The sequence below is a fragment of the Gymnodraco acuticeps genome, unplaced genomic scaffold, assembly GCF_902827175.1.
Source record: "Gymnodraco acuticeps unplaced genomic scaffold, fGymAcu1.1, whole genome shotgun sequence".
Classification (NCBI taxonomy): domain Eukaryota; kingdom Metazoa; phylum Chordata; class Actinopteri; order Perciformes; family Bathydraconidae; genus Gymnodraco; species Gymnodraco acuticeps.
In genome coordinates, this window is record NW_022991990.1 from 120,650 (window position 1) to 139,429 (window position 18,780).

The 18,780-nt window shown below is 41.7% G+C and overlaps 2 protein-coding genes across 2 annotated transcripts; both read left to right on the top strand.

Moving 5' to 3' along the window:
- Positions 1–495: 495 nt before the first annotated feature.
- On the top strand, positions 496–8,024 carry LOC117536320 (growth/differentiation factor 10-like). The gene is made up of 3 exons (XM_034201098.1): positions 496–896; positions 6,056–6,960; positions 7,414–8,024. The coding sequence occupies exons 1-3, from the start codon at positions 608–610 to the stop codon at positions 7,603–7,605; spliced, it is 1,386 nt and encodes a 461-aa protein (XP_034056989.1). The 5' UTR covers positions 496–607; the 3' UTR covers positions 7,606–8,024.
- Positions 8,025–13,210: 5,186 nt separating this feature from the next.
- On the top strand, positions 13,211–16,218 carry gdf2 (growth differentiation factor 2). The gene is made up of 2 exons (XM_034201099.1): positions 13,211–13,604; positions 14,856–16,218. The coding sequence occupies exons 1-2, from the start codon at positions 13,259–13,261 to the stop codon at positions 15,776–15,778; spliced, it is 1,269 nt and encodes a 422-aa protein (XP_034056990.1). The 5' UTR covers positions 13,211–13,258; the 3' UTR covers positions 15,779–16,218.
- Positions 16,219–18,780: the final 2,562 nt, after the last annotated feature.

Sequence of the window (18,780 nt, forward strand, 5' to 3'; positions counted from 1 at the left end):
CACTGCCAATTATTGCAAGGACACATGGAAACAAGTAACTTATTAACCTATTATATTGTGTGGAACATCACAGCAGGTTATATAGAGATTGTTGACACACACACACACACACACACACACACACACACACACACACACACACACCCACACACACACACACACACACACACACACACACACACACACACACACACACACACACACACACACACACACACACGCACACACACTTTACCTTATATTCTTGAACTTTGCAGCTTTAAAACTTCCCAAATTAACTTTTTGTTTGACCACAGGCTTCTTTAGTGGATATATCTTGCAGTTTAGGTTTCATAGTGCTCTGTCCTTGCTGCAAAAAAACAACAACCCGTAAGCACTTCATCTACAAAACTGCATGTCTCTCGTTGGCTGTTTGCTCCGAGGCGTCACCATCTGTCCTCCAGCAGCACAGCTCCAGTCCTCCCCTCTTTCCCCCCATTGTAGAAACAGCTGTGGACCGTGAACCGTGGAGTGCGGGTCTGACACGGATTACCTGGATACCGGCTCTAAATCTGGGTGGGCATCAAGCTGAAAGGCAGCTCTTCTTTTCCCACAGTTTCTCTTTTTAATGGATTCATTTCCTACAACTTCCACCATGGCGAGCAGGCTTCTTCACACTCTGCATGTGTTACTCATTTTGGAGTCGAGCTGGGGTAAAATCGCGTCTGAGGATTTTGTGGACGCCGTGCGTAAAGGTGATGATGTTCCACTGGCTGAAGAGCAGCGCGTCTTTGCGCACGAAGGCACCAAACGGGACATGGTCTCCATCAACATGTTCAAAGTGTACGAGAAGTACAGCAAAGAGCCGCTGAGCCAGAGGGAGGCAAACACCGTGAGGAGTTTTAAAGCTGTCCCGAGTGAGTGAGCACAGAGTGTATTAATGCCATGAACTATGTTAATAATGAAATGTGTACCACGTGTCGTACTTTTTATGTTAGAAGGGAATATAACTTATAAACTGTCAAAACTGATTTACATTCTCAGTCTCTGCTAAATTACACCAAATCTGGTGTTTTCAAGTTTATGGTATTATTTAACACTAAATAATAAAAGATAAATGTGTTAAAACATCTAATTGAACTTTTAAAAATGTATGTTGATTGGAGAATGTTTTAGTTTCATGAAAAATGACTTTAGACCCGATGGAGGTTGGATTATAATACATTACATTTTCTAGAAAACCAACAAACTGTTTATTTCCTGGAGCAATTTAAAAATAGTAAAAGTTAAATCAAGCATAAAAGCATATTCTTATATACAAAATAATGTTTAATGTATTATATAACAGTATTATGCTACTTACAGTATCATTGAATGAAATTCAACATTTCAAGGAGGGCCTATTTCATTTGTGTTTCCTCACTTTTATTTGACTTATTTTTGTTGCACATTTCATGACAGAATACAGTCTCAAAGTGCAAAAAAAGGCATAAAGTTCACATTCAACTTGAATAATTCAATGTTATGCACAAAGGAATATCTTGGGAAAGCATCTGATCCTAATGATTTCATCAGTGCATCATCCTAAACGCAGGTGTTTAGCCAATCACACAGCAGCCCTCGCTCCCATTTGGGCTTAAACATCTTCACCTCTGTTGTGATTTAGTGATCTGGGGGACTCTGAGCCTGGAGCTCTGTTAGTTCTCCGGTAGCTGCAACAGCCTAGGTGTTAGACAAGAGCCTATTATCACACCCAGACACCGGCTGCACAGCGAAAAGCCTCAGAGGAGCTCTTTCTGCTATAATCATTTCCATATGGCTGCGACAGACCTACTGGACCGATCCAATGTTTGTCTTTCAGGCTGCGGTGGAAGTGTGCGAGACGAGGGTGAACTTCAAGAGTATAGCCGTCGAAGGATGAGGCTTTTATGGTCATGCGTGAGGCAGGCACTTAAGCGTGCCGTGCTTAATACTTTCCATGCTGCATGCTTATGTCAGTCAGATGTGTTGAGCGACATTCTGCAGAAGACGTATTGGATGTTGTTATTCGTGTCAGTCAAACAATGCAGATGATAGGCGAGGGGGAAGGTTTAAAGCTGAAACTTGATCGCTTTAATCGTCATTTTTGTTAGTTTCAGGCGGAGATACTTCATCGGGGATTTAGCATTTTTTGACAAAACATCTGTTAGGTTGAAAAAGTGTTAAAGTTACCTTGGTTACTGATTGGCTAATGGTTACACAAGCCAAAACATCACAAAGTGTCCAAAATCTGATCAGCTCATTTTCAGAGGTTTTTATAGAAATGGATCAAAAAGAGAGAGAATCTTTGTTCCTGAAACTTTCAGAGTCTCTTTCCACAGAGGGGACACATGTTGATGTAGAAGAGACATGAAGAAGAGGGGACACATGTTGATGTAGAAGAGACATGAAGAAGAGGGGACACATGTTGATGTAGAAGAGACATGGAGAAGAGGGGACACATGTTGATGTAGAAGAGACATGAAGAAGAGGGGACACATGTTGATGTAGAAGAGACATGAAGAAGAGGGGACACATGTTGATGTAGAAGAGACATGAAGAAGAGGGGACACATGTTGATGTAGAAGAGACATGGAGAAGAGGGGACACATGTTGATGTAGAAGAGACATGAAGAAGAGGGGACACATGTTGATGTAGAAGAGACATGAAGAAGAGGGGACACATGTTGATGTAGAAGAGACATGAAGAAGAGAGGACACATGTTGATGTAGAAGAGACATGAAGAAGAGGGGACACATGTTGATGTAGAAGAGACATGGAGAAGAGGGGACACATGTTGATGTAGAAGAGACATGAAGAAGAGGGGACACATGTTGATGAAGAAGAGACATGGAGAAGAGGGGACACATGTTGATGTAGAAGAGACATGAAGAAGAGGGGACACATGTTGATGTAGAAGAGACATGAAGAAGAGAGGACACATGTTGATGTAGAAGAGACATGAAGAAGAGGGGACACATGTTGATGTAGAAGAGACATGAAGAAGAGGGGACACATGTTGATGTAGAAGAGACATGAAGAAGAGGGGACACATGTTGATGTAGAAGAGACATGAAGAAGAGGGGACACATGTTGATGTAGAAGAGACATGAAGAAGAGTGGACACATGTTGATGTAGAAGAGACACGAAGAAGAGGGGACACATGTTGATGTAGAAGAGACACGAAGAAGAGGGGACACATGTTGATGTAGAAGAGACATGAAGAAGAGGGGACACATGTTGATGTAGAAGAGACATGAAGAAGAGGGGACACATGTTGATGTAGAAGAGACATGGAGAAGAGGGGACACATGTTTATGTAGAAGAGACATGAAGAAGAGGGGACACATGTTGATGTAGAAGAGACATGAAGAAGAGGGGACACATGTTGATGTAGAAGAGACATGAAGAAGAGGGGACACATGTTGATGTAGAAGAGACATGAAGAAGAGGGGACACATGTTGATGTAGAAGAGACATGAAGAAGAGGGGACACATGTTGATGTAGAAGAGACATGAGGAAGAGGGGACACATGTTGATGTAGAAGAGACATGAAGAATAGGGGACACATGTTGATGTAGAAGAGACATGAAGAAGATGGGACACATGTTGATGTAGAAGAGACATGAAGAAGAGGGGACACATGTTGATGTAGAAGAGACATGAAGAAGAGGGGACACATGTTGATGTAGAAGACACATGGAGAAGAGGGGACACATGTTGATGTAGAAGAGACATGAAGAAGAGGGGACACATGTTGATGTAGAAGAGACATGAAGAAGAGGGGACACATGTTGATGTAGAAGAGACATGAAGAAGAGGGGACACATGTTGATGTAGAAGACACATGGAGAAGAGGGGACACATGTTGATGTAGAAGAGACATGAAGAAGAGGGGACACATGTTGATGTAGAAGAGACATGAAGAAGAGGGGACACATGTTGATGTAGAAGACACATGGAGAAGAGGGGACACATGTTGATGTAGAAGAGACATGGAGAAGAGGGGACACATGTTGATGTAGAAGAGACATGGAGAAGAGGGGACACATGTTGATGTAGAAGAGACATGAAGAAGAGTGGACACATGTTGATGTAGAAGAGACATGAAGAAGAGGGGACACATGTTGATGTAGAAGAGACATGAAGAAGAGGGGGGGACATGTTGATGTAGAAGAGACATGAAGAAGAGGGGACACATGTTGATGTAGAAGAGACATGAAGAAGAGGGGACACATGTTGATGTAGAAGAGACATGAAGAAGAGGGGACACATGTTGATGTAGAAGAGACATGAAGAAGAGGGGACACATGTTGATGTAGAAGAGACATGAAGAAGAGGGGACACATGTTGATGTAGAAGAGACATGAAGAAGAGGGGACATATGTTGATGTAGAAGAGACATAAAGAAGAGGGGACACATGTTGATGTAGAAGAGACATGAAGAAGAGGGGACACATGTTGATGTAGAAGAGACATGAAGAAGAGGGGACACATGTTGATGTAGAAGAGACATGAAGAAGAGGGGACACATGTTGATGTAGAAGAGACATGAAGAATAGGGGACACATGTTGATGTAGAAGAGACATGAAGAAGAGGGGACACATGTTGATGTAGAAGAGACATGAAGAAGAGGGGACACATGTTGATGTAGAAGAGACATGAAGAAGAGGGGACACATGTTGATGTAGAAGAGACATGAAGAAGAGGGGACACATGTTGATGTAGAAGAGACATGAAGAAGAGGGGACACATGTTGATGTAGAAGAGACATGAAGAAGAGGGGACATATGTTGATGTAGAAGAGACATGAAGAAGAGGGGACATATGTTGATGTAGAAGAGACATGAAGAAGAGGGGACATATGTTGATGTAGAAGAGACATGAAGAAGAGGGGACACATGTTGATGTAGAAGAGACATGAAGAAGAGGGGACACATGTTGATGGAGAAGAGACATGAAGAAGAGAGGACACATGTTGATGTAGAAGAGACATGAAGAAGAGGGGACATATGTTGATGTAGAAGAGACATGAAGAAGAGGGGACACATGTTGATGTAGAAGAGACATGAAGAAGAGAGGGACACATGTTGATGTAGAAGAGACATGAAGAAGAGGGGACACATGTTGATGTAGAAGAGACATGAAGAAGATAGGACACATGTTGATGTAGAAGAGACATGAAGAAGAGGGGACACATGTTGATGTAGAAGAGACATGAAGAAGAGGGGACACATGTTGATGTAGAAGAGACATGAAGAAGAGGGGACACATGTTGATGTAGAAGAGACATGAAGAAGAGGGGACACATGTTGATGTAGAAGAGACATGAAGAATAGGGGACACATGTTGATGTAGAAGAGACATGAAGAAGAGGGGACACATGTTGATGTAGAAGAGACATGAAGAAGAGGGGACACATGTTGATGTAGAAGAGACATGGAGAAGAGGGGACACATGTTGATGTAGAAGAGACATGAAGAAGAGGGGACCCATGTTGATGTAGAAGAGACATGAAGAAGAGGGGACACATGTTGATGTAGAAGAGACATGAGGAAGAGGGGACACATGTTGATGTAGAAGAGACATGAAGAAGAGGGGACACATGTTGATGGAGAAGAAACATGAAGAAGAGGGGACACATGTTGATGTAGAAGAGACATGAAGAAGAGGGGACACATGTTGATGGAGAAGAGACATGAAGAAGAGGGGACACATGTTGATGTAGAAGAGATATGGAGAAGAGGGGACACATGTTGATGTAGAAGAGACATGAAGAAGAGGGGACACATGTTGATGTAGAAGAGACATGAGGAAGAGGGGACACATGTTGATGTAGAAGAGACATGAAGAAGAGGGGACACATGTTGATGTAGAAGAGACATGAAGAAGAGGGGACACATGTTGATGTAGAAGAGACATGAAGAAGAGGGGACACATGTTGATGTAGAAGAGACATGAAGAAGAGGGGACACATGTTGATGTAGAAGAGACATGAAGAAGAGGGGACACATGTTGATTATTTTAACCTAAAATACCCTTTTCTTTTTCCAGGAGTCGTGCATGGCAAAGACGTGTTCCAGTTCAACCTGTCCTCCATCCAAGAATCAGAGCTCGTTCTCCGCGCCTCTTTCCACTTCCTTCACAAGCGTCCACGCCAACACCAGCGACAGTGGCATCTCCGAAAGCCTCGCCATCCGTCCTCCGGCCCCCAACACTCCCCCTCACCGAATATCCTCTTCCGCGGATCATCCCCAAACTCAGCTTCTTCCACACCGCTGGGAAACATAACTCTGGCTGCTTTCAAGAAGGGCTCTTGGCAATCGGGGGATGTAACAACGGTGCTGAAACACGCCAAGGATGTGAAAGAGCTTGTGGTTACGGTGGAGTTAGACGCGGAGTTTGGGGCACCTCCGAGGCAACAGAAAAGCCCTCAAAGCCAAGAGCGCCTCTCTTCGGCCAACATGCCGTATATTTTGATATACGCTGATGATAGAGCGATAGATGAGCCTAACAGTGTGGCCTTGTCACTCCAACGATACGGTCCTTTCCCCGTAGCGGAGGATGCATCTTCCTCAGCTTCTTCAGCCTCCAGGATTCGGCGAGACCTTCATCACCAGCTCCAAACCAACAACCTCCCCAAGGTGCAGTACAACACCTTGAAGAACCACGAACTTTGGCAGAACACGTATTTCCCGGCGAAAGCCAAAGCGGCAGTGAAACCAGGGAGGAAGCAGGGTCAGGAGAGCAGCGAGGGCCTGGGAAAGCCTCAGGTGCTGAGCTTCGATGAGAGGACGATGAAAAAGGCCCGAAGGAGGCAGTGGAGCGAGCCCAGGGTTTGCTCCAGACGATACCTCAGGGTGGATTTCGCCGACATCGGATGGAGCGAGTGGGTTCTGGCGCCGAAGTCGTTTGATGCGTACTACTGCGCCGGGGCCTGTGGATTCCCCATCTCTAAAGTGAGCCACAGAAGCTTTGTTACTACAATACATTTAGAACGATTTGCCTTTTTATCAAGCTGTCCCTAATTCATAAACACAAGAGAGGAAAGGTTGTTGGTCTGACTTGAAAGAAATGTATCAACAGAATTTCTGTAGAAAACATAAATAGCAATTGATTTCATGCATCCGTTGGCATATCAGAATCAGAATCAGGTTTATTACCAGGTGGGTTGACACGTACAAGGAATTTGACTTGATGTCATGGTGCATACATAAAAGTAAAACAAAAATGTAAAAACACAGATAGAGAACTATTTTATGAACACTATAATAATAATAAGGAAAAATGTAGTAAAATAAAATAAAGCAGTATTTACATTGAAATATGTATGGATGTTTGCCTTTACTATTACATGTTTAAGAGTTACTTCCTCTAGCATTAATCCCTCCTTCTCCCACTCATTTCCTCAGGTGGTGCGTCCTTCCAACCACGCCACCATCCAGAGCATCGTGCGAGCGGTGGGGATCGTCCCCGGTGTTCCCGAGCCATGCTGCGTTCCCGACAAGATGAGTCCCCTCAGCGTCCTCTTCCTGGACACCAGCAGGAATATGGTGCTGAAGGTTTACCCCGGCATGTCTGTGGATACCTGCGCCTGCCGGTGAAAACCAATGGAAACTCTGCATTAAAGAGGACAGCAGTGAGGATAAACTGATACGACTTGGAGGACTCAGGATTTCTGGAGTCTCTGTTCGAGAACTCTTTTGTGAATTTTGTCCTAGTCTGTCAAGATTCGACTTTGAACCAAGTTTTTCCTGCTTATCTAATTATTTCTAAAGACTTGTTTCCCTCAACGAGGGCCACCTTTATTTCTTCTTCTCCCTTCATCCAAAAGCAGTTGAATAAGTGCACTTAGTAAAAACTTTAATACTTCTTCTCCACGTCCCAAACACATGAGTTGTCACTTAAAGGTGGGGTAGGTAATTTTGGAGAAACCAGCTCGAGTGCGCTAGAATTTGAAAATACACAGCCGGAAGAAATCTGCCACTTCCTTACAGAGCCCCGCCTCCAACACACACGAACGCGCACATGACCAATGAGGGCACGAGATAAGTTTGTGCCCAGATGGAAGGCTGACAGGCAGGTAGGCCATCCAGTTACTTTAGCCGGGCCGGCTCAGAGGATTGGTCGTGCTTTTTACAGCGCCACGGCTTCCACTGATGATATTTTTTAATGGATTTTTTGTCAAAGCACTTCAGATATTCATTGCTATCGGGATGTTAAGAGCATTCCATGGAATATAACAACAAGTGTATCTCGAGCCGGTTTCTCAAACTTACCTACCCCACCTTTAAACATTACTTTTTTAAAACAGTTTTTATTTTTTTTTAAGCATCTCTCATCTCTATGTCCTTAATAAGTCAGGTTTTAATGTAAATGCATGTGTTTGTGATGTATGAAACATACAACTGGATAAATGAGACTTGGATTGTACTGCAGGATTTGTGTGAATGTTTGTAAAAGGAGTTAAATCCCATCTACGGCAATTCATCAAGTCTTTTGGAAAGGATTATTTCCCTCATAAATTCAAGGTAACATAGGAGTGACACATGAATATACAATGGTCTTTTATGGGTAACATTTTTCATTTCTTCCACACACTTTCACTTTTATGAAGTGATCTTGACTGTTTTAATATCATTCAAGATAAGACTCCATTATCTCTGGCCTACACCTGGACTCTGCTGTCTTTTTGGAAATGTTTCCAAGTTGAGTAAGCTCTCGTTTGTTGTTTCAAAAGTTCCTGAAACCTTTTCTCATCAGTTCCTCTGCTGCTTGGCCCTGTCTGGATTTGGACTCCCTGATGAACTGCTCACTGACTCAGGACGGACACACGGACTGATTTACACCTACATTATTCAACCCTCATCATGTAAATACTGTAGTTACTAATGCAAACTAAATTGTACCTATTCTATTGTTGCCGTTGAACCTCCCATATATTAGAAATAACTATTTGTGCATGATAGGTAATAACATCTTCTTTAAACTATATTTTAATAGCCATTTGTTTATATCTTGTATATATTTATGACACCTACTGACACCTGTGCTCCAAGCATTGGAAGGTCACTTGCTTCTGTTTCAGCTGAGGGTAAAAACAGCGCTCTGCTGCCCCCTGCTGTGCATTTTGGGAACGTCGAAGAGACTTAAACATTTTAAAGGAACACGTTTCCTGTTGTTATTCAGCATTTGACTTTAAACACATGAATACTGTTATTCAAAGATGACTTGTACAGTTTGTAATAATGGTAGATTTCCATGGTAATTAAAAAGGGATACATGTATCTGTCCTTATAACTGTATTATATGGCTTAAAGTGTATTTGAATAGTGATGTGTGCTCACAGACTAATGTATGGCTCGTAAGGAAATAAATTGAATTGTACATATTGTTAAAGACATTTGCAAACTTTTATTAAAAGTGTTTAAAGCTTAGGCTTTGTGCACATTATATACCTTACAGTAACTCAATGTGTCAATAGTATAAACCCTGCTGTTTAAAGAGGAACCGCCCGCCCACAAGAGCTCTATTGGGTACGTTCTGATTTCTGAGAGGACTACTTTTATTTTGAAAGTCATCTTGGAAAATATATCTTAGTTTATTACATATTATTATAGTGTTGTGCAACTTATAATTGAAACAAGACGTGTGTAATGGTGTCCAATCAAAAGTCAAAGTCAGCTTTATTGTCAAAATTACTACATGTGTTATACATCCAGAAATCTCGAGATACCGTTTCCCGCAGTCCCACAGTGTGACATATACATAAAACAAAACAAAAAAGGCTAGACTCAGTGCTTCTCAAAGTGTGGTCCGCGGACCACTGGTGGTCCGTGAGTGCCCCCTAGTGGTCCGTGAGTATATTGGTAACATTTCACATTTTAAATAAATAAGTTTTCCGCACTCTCGCGGGAATATCTCTGCAATGGAGTGAGCTTAAGTTTAACTTTCGATTGCATAATATAGCCCAGCGCAACACCTTCGTCACACATGTTGCCAACTGTTTGTACAATTTCCAGGTGATTTGTAATCTGTTCTAGAAAAACGATGTGTTTTTGGATATTTGTGGAGTTAGGTGGTCCGCGAGTGTTTTTTTATTGGTTAAGTGGAACTTGGTATGAAAAAGTTTGAGAAACACTGGCCTAGATAATCGGGGTATACAATTTAAAATGTTAATAATATATTTAAAAGGTTCAAAGTACAGTTTCAGTACAGTAGCAGCGGAGATGGGCAGAAAAGTGACTGGTTGCTGGATGAGGGAAGGTTGTGTGTGTGTGTGGGGGGGGGGGGTTAAAGTCCAGGACCATTTGGGGCAGGGGGGAAAGGTGGAAGGCAGGGTGGAGAGTTCAGGGGATCAGATTTACCCTTTTAAATTTGACTTATTTTTGTTACACATTAAATAAAATAATAATATTATTAACATCAACCATCAAAGACCAACGTTCATTGGCCAAACTAAAGTTTTTACTGCATGTTTTCCAATTCATTTTGACCTATAGTGACCAGTTTTCTCAACAGCCCTTCCTCAGTGCAGTTTTTTTCCTCCCGCATGCAGAGATTATTAACTGTATCCGTGCCAGTAGACTTTTCATCACTGATTGACTCCATAGAGAGGAATGCTTCAACATTTGAAAAGGCCACATTGAAAGCATTTTTATGAAACACGGCATGAGTGACTGCATGACTAAAAGACAGACATTCCCAGATATGCCGGACTCTGGCCAACGTCCCCGGAAACATTGGCTTGTGGTTTTGGGCTCAGACCCCCCACAGAGACCCATCATCATCTTGGACATACAGGAAGTAGTGATGAAAACCACCATGTCCATCATGTCTTTGTTTCATGTGCCAGTGGTGAGAAAAAAAACTCTGTTCTCATGCCTATCATATTTTATAAATCCTCGCGTATATACAGTATATCAGTTCAAACATTTTCCATGTGTTCTTCCAGATGTCTGGTTATTCTCTGCCTGGAAGAATTAAGGGGCAAACTGCACAAAACACCTTAAGTTTCTCCTTAAATATGACACCTAATTAGTTGGAAACACCTATTTTTACAACATTTTAGTCCACCATCTATTTTATATGAATACTTCCATTTAAATTCTGCTCTTTTAAATGTACTTTCTTTAATAGCTGCCATGCTATGTGACCCTGTGACTCCAAATCCATGCAGCATTGTATTGCTACTCTGGAGAAGTATAGGAAATACCTCTTTTTATTGGACTTTTTCTACTTTATATTAAAGGTCCCATGTCATGGCCATTTCTACTGATCATAATTCCATTGTTGAGGTCTACTAGAATAGATTTAAATTGTGCAATTTTCCAAAATCACATTGGTTTCTCATACAGCATCTCTGTATAGTATGTGTATTCACTCTCTGTCCTAAACGGCTTGTTGGAGCTCCTGCCCCCCCCCTCGCTGTGAGCCCAGTGTGCTCTGATTGGTCGGGACGTTGCGAGGCTCGTTGTGAGGCTCGTTGCTGCGAGGAGCGGACAGGTTTCCGGGTTGGCGATACAGCGAGAACAAGCTAAACTCATCCTGAGCACACACAAACACTCACAGGCGAAGTAAAAACAATAAGTGTGGCTTGATATTGAGAAAGAAAAAGGTTTATAACGCTGTGAGAATGGGTCTGCGGAGAGCATTTCTCCGCCATCCCAACTCGTCTATTACCAGCGTTCAGGGAGCTCTATGCAAGTCAATTAGCGCATTCACACCGCAGTACTTTTCCCACAAAGGTTCATGAGAACTTAGTTCATGAGAACTCTTTTGTCGCGTTCACACCAAAAAGAGCCGGTACTAAAATTAGTTAATGAGAACCTTTTTACCCCCTATTCAGTCCCTGCTAGAGAGCAGGGACTTTCGTGGGAGAAAAAGGTTCCTATGTCTGATTGGCTGGGCGGATTGCAAACCACGCCCCGTAAAACTCCCAAAAAGTTTTGTGAAGCCGCCATTTTATTATCCTCGCATTAGCATTATTAACATTAGCATTAGCCCAGTGCAGAAACGCAGAGAGACTAACTTATGGTAACACAAAATAAAACATGGGAGCGGTGGAGATGAGGAGGTGTCGGCGTTCTGGCGATTTACTCGGAAGGCTTCAGTAGAAGCTGCTGGGACTCCCAGCAGCTTCTACTGAAGCCAGTCCCCAACTCCGGGGACTTCCGGCCGGGGACTTTGGGCGGCAGTATACGCCGTGAAGTGGTTTGCGGCCTGCCAGTAAACCCAAAGCAGAAGAAGAAGAAGTGACGTCAGCGGCTTCATTTGCCTAATCCACCCCCAGGGATTTATTCCGGTGTGAACGCGATCTGTACTTAGTTCATGAGAACTAAAGAGTTCTCATGAACTAAGTTCTCATGAACCTTTGTGGGAAAAGTACTGCGGTGTGAATGCGCCCAATGGGACTCCCTGTTAGTTAGCCAAGGGATCCTGGTGTGTGAGGTGCTCCCCGGATTGGTCCATTTGGGCCAATCCGGTCATTTGTTGTTGATCTGGGTGTTCACACGTCACAGAACCCAGGAAGCAAACAATGGAGAATGAGAAATGTCCAACGAGGCGTTCTGGGGCAGCATAGACAGGTATTTTCTGTGTTAGAGTTGTACTCGCTACAGGGTGTACTTTGAGGGTTTGTGACTGCAGACCGTTTACATGCAGACAAACCTTCATACACACAAGGGGACGGGTAAGAACCAGAAAAGCATGACATGGGCCCTTTAATATTTGTATGATAATTCAGTTGTTGTTTTTTCTGTGATCGTCACTTCTGATCTCATTATGGTATCATGACCTCTTATGTACAGGAGTATGATACAACACGAACTCTTAAGACATATTTTACAATGATGGCGGTAAAGAATGTTTTGTTTCTGTTGGCCTCAACACTTTCACCCTCAAGCTGGGAAAAGGCATTTTGTGGAAGCGTCTGCTTTTCAGTAACCTCACAGTTTCCAGTGCCTCCCTCATTATCGCTGTTGAGTGTTTACAGTGTCTTCATTAGCAGCCAGCCCTCTAATGATAACAACGCTTTAAAGAAGGCATCACTGGTGGTGATAAGCCTGGCCAAGCTACTATTTTGGTTGACACGAGTCCCCGTGTTTACTCTGGGAGCATGGGAGCGGACGTCAGGACTGTGGTCCTTGCATTGGGGATCTCCATTTTCAAACCTTGCCGTCGCGAAGTCTCTTTTCAGGCTGGGAAGAAGGTAAAGTTTCTGCCAGTGGAGTGTGTTACAGAGGATCTAATTTCAAAATGCAGAGGTTCAGGTCATTCCTGTTCCAGGTGTGTGTGTGTCTGGTGGTTTATATCAGCTCTTGCATCTGTAAACCTCTCAATAACGACATTCAGAGTGAGGAAGCTGAGGGACTCTACGCTCTGATGTCAGAGGAGGACCTTCTGGAGGAGGAAGACTCCAGGATGGAGAACCTCCTGGGAACCATGAAGGAGGGATTTCTGAGGAAACTCAACCTGTCGGACGTTCCTCAGGAGAACAGCAAGATCTACCCTCCTCAGTTCATGATGGAGCTCTACAACAAGTACGCCTCGGACAGCTCGGCAAACCCTCAGTCTGATGTCATACGAAGCTTCACTGTGCAAGGTACGCCAATATATCTGGATATGAAAGAAGTATGATGTGCAATAATCCTTACATTTTAGGAGGGAGACGCTACCTTCAAAATAAATAACTCCCATTGTGGTTTTCTACCCATTTAATCCATGTAGTGCCAGAGTTGATAGGAATATTTTAAATGTCCTACTTGCCAAACGTTTCATTTTGGTTGTTATCCATATTTGACATTCTAAAGGTTTCTTTCTCTCATTACAGCTACAGAGAAACAGGCTGGAAATCTGTATAAGCATTTTCTTGGCAAGTTAAATGAGTTTTGGGGGGGGATTAACTTTAAATAAAAAGCTTTAATCCAATGGTGGTCAACCTTTGACCCCTTGTGAACGTGTAATCTCTGTGTTCAAAACATTTTTGATTTGCAGAATTGTGCCTCTGTAGGTTATCCCTTGTGTGGGCCCCAATGGCTACATTTGGAACCATTGCCCTAAAGTTACCCAGACAATTTCCATTATTTAGTTGCAACACAGTTATTTATAGTGATGATAACCCATGTGCTGCTGCCAAAAAATGACCAAATACAAATATATTAAATAGTAATTCACACCTGCTTTATTAAGATGTACTGACATTTGAATTCTTTAAACTTTTTTGTTAGAAGATATTGCCTATAAATATGTAGGATTTAGTCTGTGACTAAATTCAAATTTTACTCAACAAATTGAAGTTCTTGGTCCATTGTTACAAGTCATACAACACCCAAATATAAATTAAAAAAGGCAGTGATACCAATGTTTCCACAGAGGTGCCTGGTATCGTACAGCACTGGAACACGGATTTGAAAGCAGCTAATGACAGAGTTATGAGAAACATTCAATCGACAGATGAATCAGATTTCTCAAGAGAGCATGGAACGTGTTGACTCGTGCGTTACAGTACATTTCACTTGCACTGCACCACCTTGGTTTTCTAAGCAGTATACGCAAACAGTCATTATATGCAACCTGGAGCTTCCGGAGGCTCGCCTTCTTATACTTGACCCACAAGGGGGCAGTATAGAGACGAGTGCAATACACTCTAAAGAGGTTCACCTTAACCTTATCTGAACACCAAGTGCATTTTCTAGCCAACATGTTGGCTTGTATATATAAGACACGCCGCTGTCTATACATGTCATCATCAACAGCCATTTCATCTGTGATGATATTATGTACACGTGTGTACAACAGTTGTGTAATGGAAAATTAACAAACCCCTCTGACTTCTTTGTTTTTTCTCAAACAGATATCCCTTTCTCTGTGACGAACGGCACAAAGTCAAAGCACAGGCTGCAGTTTAACGTCAGCATCCCCAAGCATGAAAATATCACTTCTGCCGAACTGCAGCTGTTCTTCTACCCGGACTCCAGTTCAAAGGTCAACTCCCCAAATTTCAAAGCCACCGTCAAAGTCTATGAAGTGGATTACAACGATTTCACCTCCACCACCCAACTGCTGGCGGGCAAAGAGGTGACGGGTTTGGAGAGCACGTGGGAGACGTTTGATGTGACCACAGCCATTCAGAGATGGATCAAATGTGGCCACCATGCAATTGTTTTTGATGTAGTGGTGGACAGGAAGGACTGTGGAGCCTCCTCTAACGATGGAGAAGAAGGAGAAGGATGTCTGAATATGAGCGTGTCTGTTGGAGATAACACTTCAGCAGCTTTGATCGTCTTCTCAGATGATCTTGGTAGCAGGAGAAGGGAAACAAAGAAGGAATTAAAAGAGATGATTCTCCACGAAGAAGAATCCATCTTGCACTCGGGCGCCGATTGGTACAATGGAAATGAGCTTCCCAACGAAATCCCGGAGGCTCAGCACCCACGGAGAAGGAAAAGAAAGGCAGAGAGGGAACACTGCCAGCGGACCTCTCTCAAGGTCAACTTTAGAGACATCGGATGGGACAGTTGGATCGTGGCACCTCCAGAATACGACGCCTTCGAATGTCGGGGCCTGTGTTACCAACCGCTGACGGGTGAAATGAAGCCATCAAAACACGCCCTCATCCAGGCGCTGATGAACATAAGGAACCCGAAGATAGCCAACATGGCGTGCTGCGTCCCCATCAAACTGGACCCCATCACGGTCATGTATCAAGAGAACGGACGCCTCACTATAAGATATCTGTACGAAGAGATGAAGGTGGCAGAGTGTGGCTGCAGGTAGTCAGGAGGGGTTGGTTTACTCTGTTGGTAGTACAGGAGATACTAATGGTTTCAAGACTGCATTTCATTGAAGTCAGTCTGATGGAGAATTGGGAGAAATGTACCCCAGATATAAGAAGAAGAAGTAAGAACAAATGTGTGCATCTTATTTCTTAATAAATAGGTAGATAGTAGATTAAAAATATCCAACTATTCCTCAACCCACATTTCAGTACAAGTTACATGAGTTACATTTTATAACATGACTGACCGCTAATAGTTGTTAAGATATTTCATATTTCAACACTGTACAAAGTGGTGGACAGATTTACTGACATGCCTAAATGCTAGCTTTGTTTTGTTTCAAGCATTTAACATGATTTAACACCACCAGGCAGAACAATGGAATCTATATTGTGTATTATTTAATAATGGTTATATGTACATAAATGATTAATCGTACACTGTCTTTGATTAATGTGTTTTAATAAAACTAATTAAATGTATTTTTATGCAGTGAGAAATCTAAAAGAGAACAAAAATAATATGAAAAAAGAAAGCAAACATCCGATTTTTAACGATTTTTTAAATATAGCTAAAACAGATCTATCAGTAATATACCAAAGGCCTGACAGACACGTGTGTTTTCTTCCATGAGAGTTTTAATTTCTCAATGCAGCCTGAACACATTATGCATTACCACATTGTTTGGTTTACTGCTCTGTCTTTCTCTTGGTTTTTATGTAAAACTGTTATTTACCATTGTAAACAACTGTAATTTGTTTAAATTAATATATATTCAGCAGTTGTCTGTGAATTACCAACATACAGTCTGACTCGTAAGGAGTTTTTATCTTGTATGCATGCTACATTGCTGAGTGGAGAGTTTTTATTGTACAGTGTGTCTCATGACATCTACATTTCGTTTTTGAGGCTTTTGTACCATGAAATTAATAAAAAATATTTGTCACAATATGACATTTAATTTCTGTTATTTTTCCTGTATGGTGTTAAAATAAAAAGATAGAAAGAGAGCAAAGTTAATATTTATTAACCATGTATATAAATATAAATATTTGGGCATACGTTTGAATTAGTATCACATTTCAAACACTAACTCCTCTGTTTTCTCAGCTGATTAAATGCAGCAGCAGTCACGATGGTTGATTCTCTGCAGCAGACACCGCACTGCTCATTAGAAGATATTGAAATCAGCTGTGTGCTTTAATAATAGCTTTATGTTAGTTCAATGTGAACAATTGCTTGGTGAGTGTCTCCTTATTTATCTACCAAGAAGAGCTATAAAGTCTGATGTTGTGCTGTATTACATTGTAATTGTTATTTATTTTTATCGTACAATGTTTCATTCTTTGAATTAAGATAGCCTATATTTTGTGTGAAAAGTTATGAGTAAGGTATGAATGAATTGTTTACCAACCATAACACACACACTAAATCCTAAATTACATAATTGTGCTTGTCTGTTAACAGGAACATGTATTATTTGAACTTTTGTTTATATATTTGTAATTATTTGTAGTCAGTGACACATCCTTATCAGGGCTTTTAACCTCTGTGACAAAACCAATGAGGGGGCAAGTTCATGTTTACACTTCCACATCTTTCTGGATAACCCAAAATAACTCATGTCTTAAAATAGCACCATAACAAGGCAGGCAATCCAAGAAAAATAAGTGGCTCCGTTGACACATACTCAGGGGCGGATCTACCGGGGTGGCATGGGGTGGCAACTGCCACCCTAAACAATAGCCTTGCCACCCCAGCTGCCACCCCAGTTGGCATCTTTGTTTTGAAAGAAAAGTTGTTGCTCATCGGACATTTATGAGAGAAAGTCTCTAATGTCCGAGTGCAAGTGAATGCAGCACAAGATGCACGTCATGTAACCCCTCCCCCGGTCCTGGCGCGAGAGTGGAAATATGATTGGTGGCGAATTCATTTGAACGGGACGGCGCAAAACGAGAAGCCATTCGGACCCAAGCACTAAAGGAATGAGGTATTTGCGGTCTACAATGACAGAGAAGAGAATGTCAATTTTGGCTGTACTCAGCATTGAATCAAAACGCACTACAGCTGTTGATCTTAATACATTTGTGAGACGTTTTGCTGAACAAGATAGTAATCGCCGCATTCAGCTGTAATAGACATGTCAACTTGATGCTCTGCTCATGGATGACTCGATGAGAATAACAAACTGTTAAGATGATGACCTTGTATGCGTGTATATATTTTTTTCTTCAATTTTAAGTCCTGAAAAAGTAAAATAAGACGGTGTGTAAAACTACACTGCCCAGCCAACAGAAAGTAACCACTTTGATTTAACTAGGCCAGTAGGTAAGGACCTTCCACTGGATAATAACTGCAGCGATGTTTTAGCTGAATACACGTTTAACCCTAACTGATGCAGTTAGTCACTTCTTTAATGTTTGTTCTTTCTGATGTAAAGTCAAGGTTGTAATTGTATATCAATAATGATATAATTACTTGTTTTTCAAATTTGAAGGAGGGAGCAAGTATCTTGATGAACATTCATCATTAACTCCTCCAAAAAATAAATATAGTTTATTCAATAATAAATGAATATGTGAATCATAACAGTTCTTCACTATATCTGTAAAGCGTCTTTGAGCACCTATAAAACGCTAACAAATTAAATCTATTATTATTATTATTATTTATTAACAGTGATTGACAGCTGATAGGAATAATATGATTGTTAATAGTATCATATTCATTCAGACAAACATCGATGAGACAGTTAATTAATGTACTTATTGCAGCAGTCTGCATAGATTTGGTTCCCCTGCTGGTCTAAGAGTGAGACAAACTCATTCAGTTATTGTTCAGTTAAAATTCATTAAATTACGTCTGCCACCTTATATGTAAGGCTTTACTGATGTGCCACAATAATATCACCTATGTGATTGAGTTAAAATATTAATATTGTGGCTTTCCAAGTTAACATTGATTGTAGGGGTGTAACGGTTCACAAACATTTCGGTTCGG

Bases quoted from the DNA above. Each gene is read 5' to 3' on its own strand.
- LOC117536320 (XM_034201098.1), top strand. From the start codon at position 608: ATGGATTCATTTCCTACAACTTCCACCATGGCGAGCAGGCTTCTTCAC. The intron at 897-6,055 runs GTGAGTGAGCAC...TTCTTTTTCCAG, and splicing joins GAGTTTTAAAGCTGTCCCGA to GAGTCGTGCATGGCAAAGAC. The intron at 6,961-7,413 runs GTGAGCCACAGA...TCATTTCCTCAG, and splicing joins GTGGATTCCCCATCTCTAAA to GTGGTGCGTCCTTCCAACCA.
- gdf2 (XM_034201099.1), top strand. From the start codon at position 13,259: ATGCAGAGGTTCAGGTCATTCCTGTTCCAGGTGTGTGTGTGTCTGGTG. The intron at 13,605-14,855 runs GTACGCCAATAT...TTTCTCAAACAG, and splicing joins ACGAAGCTTCACTGTGCAAG to ATATCCCTTTCTCTGTGACG.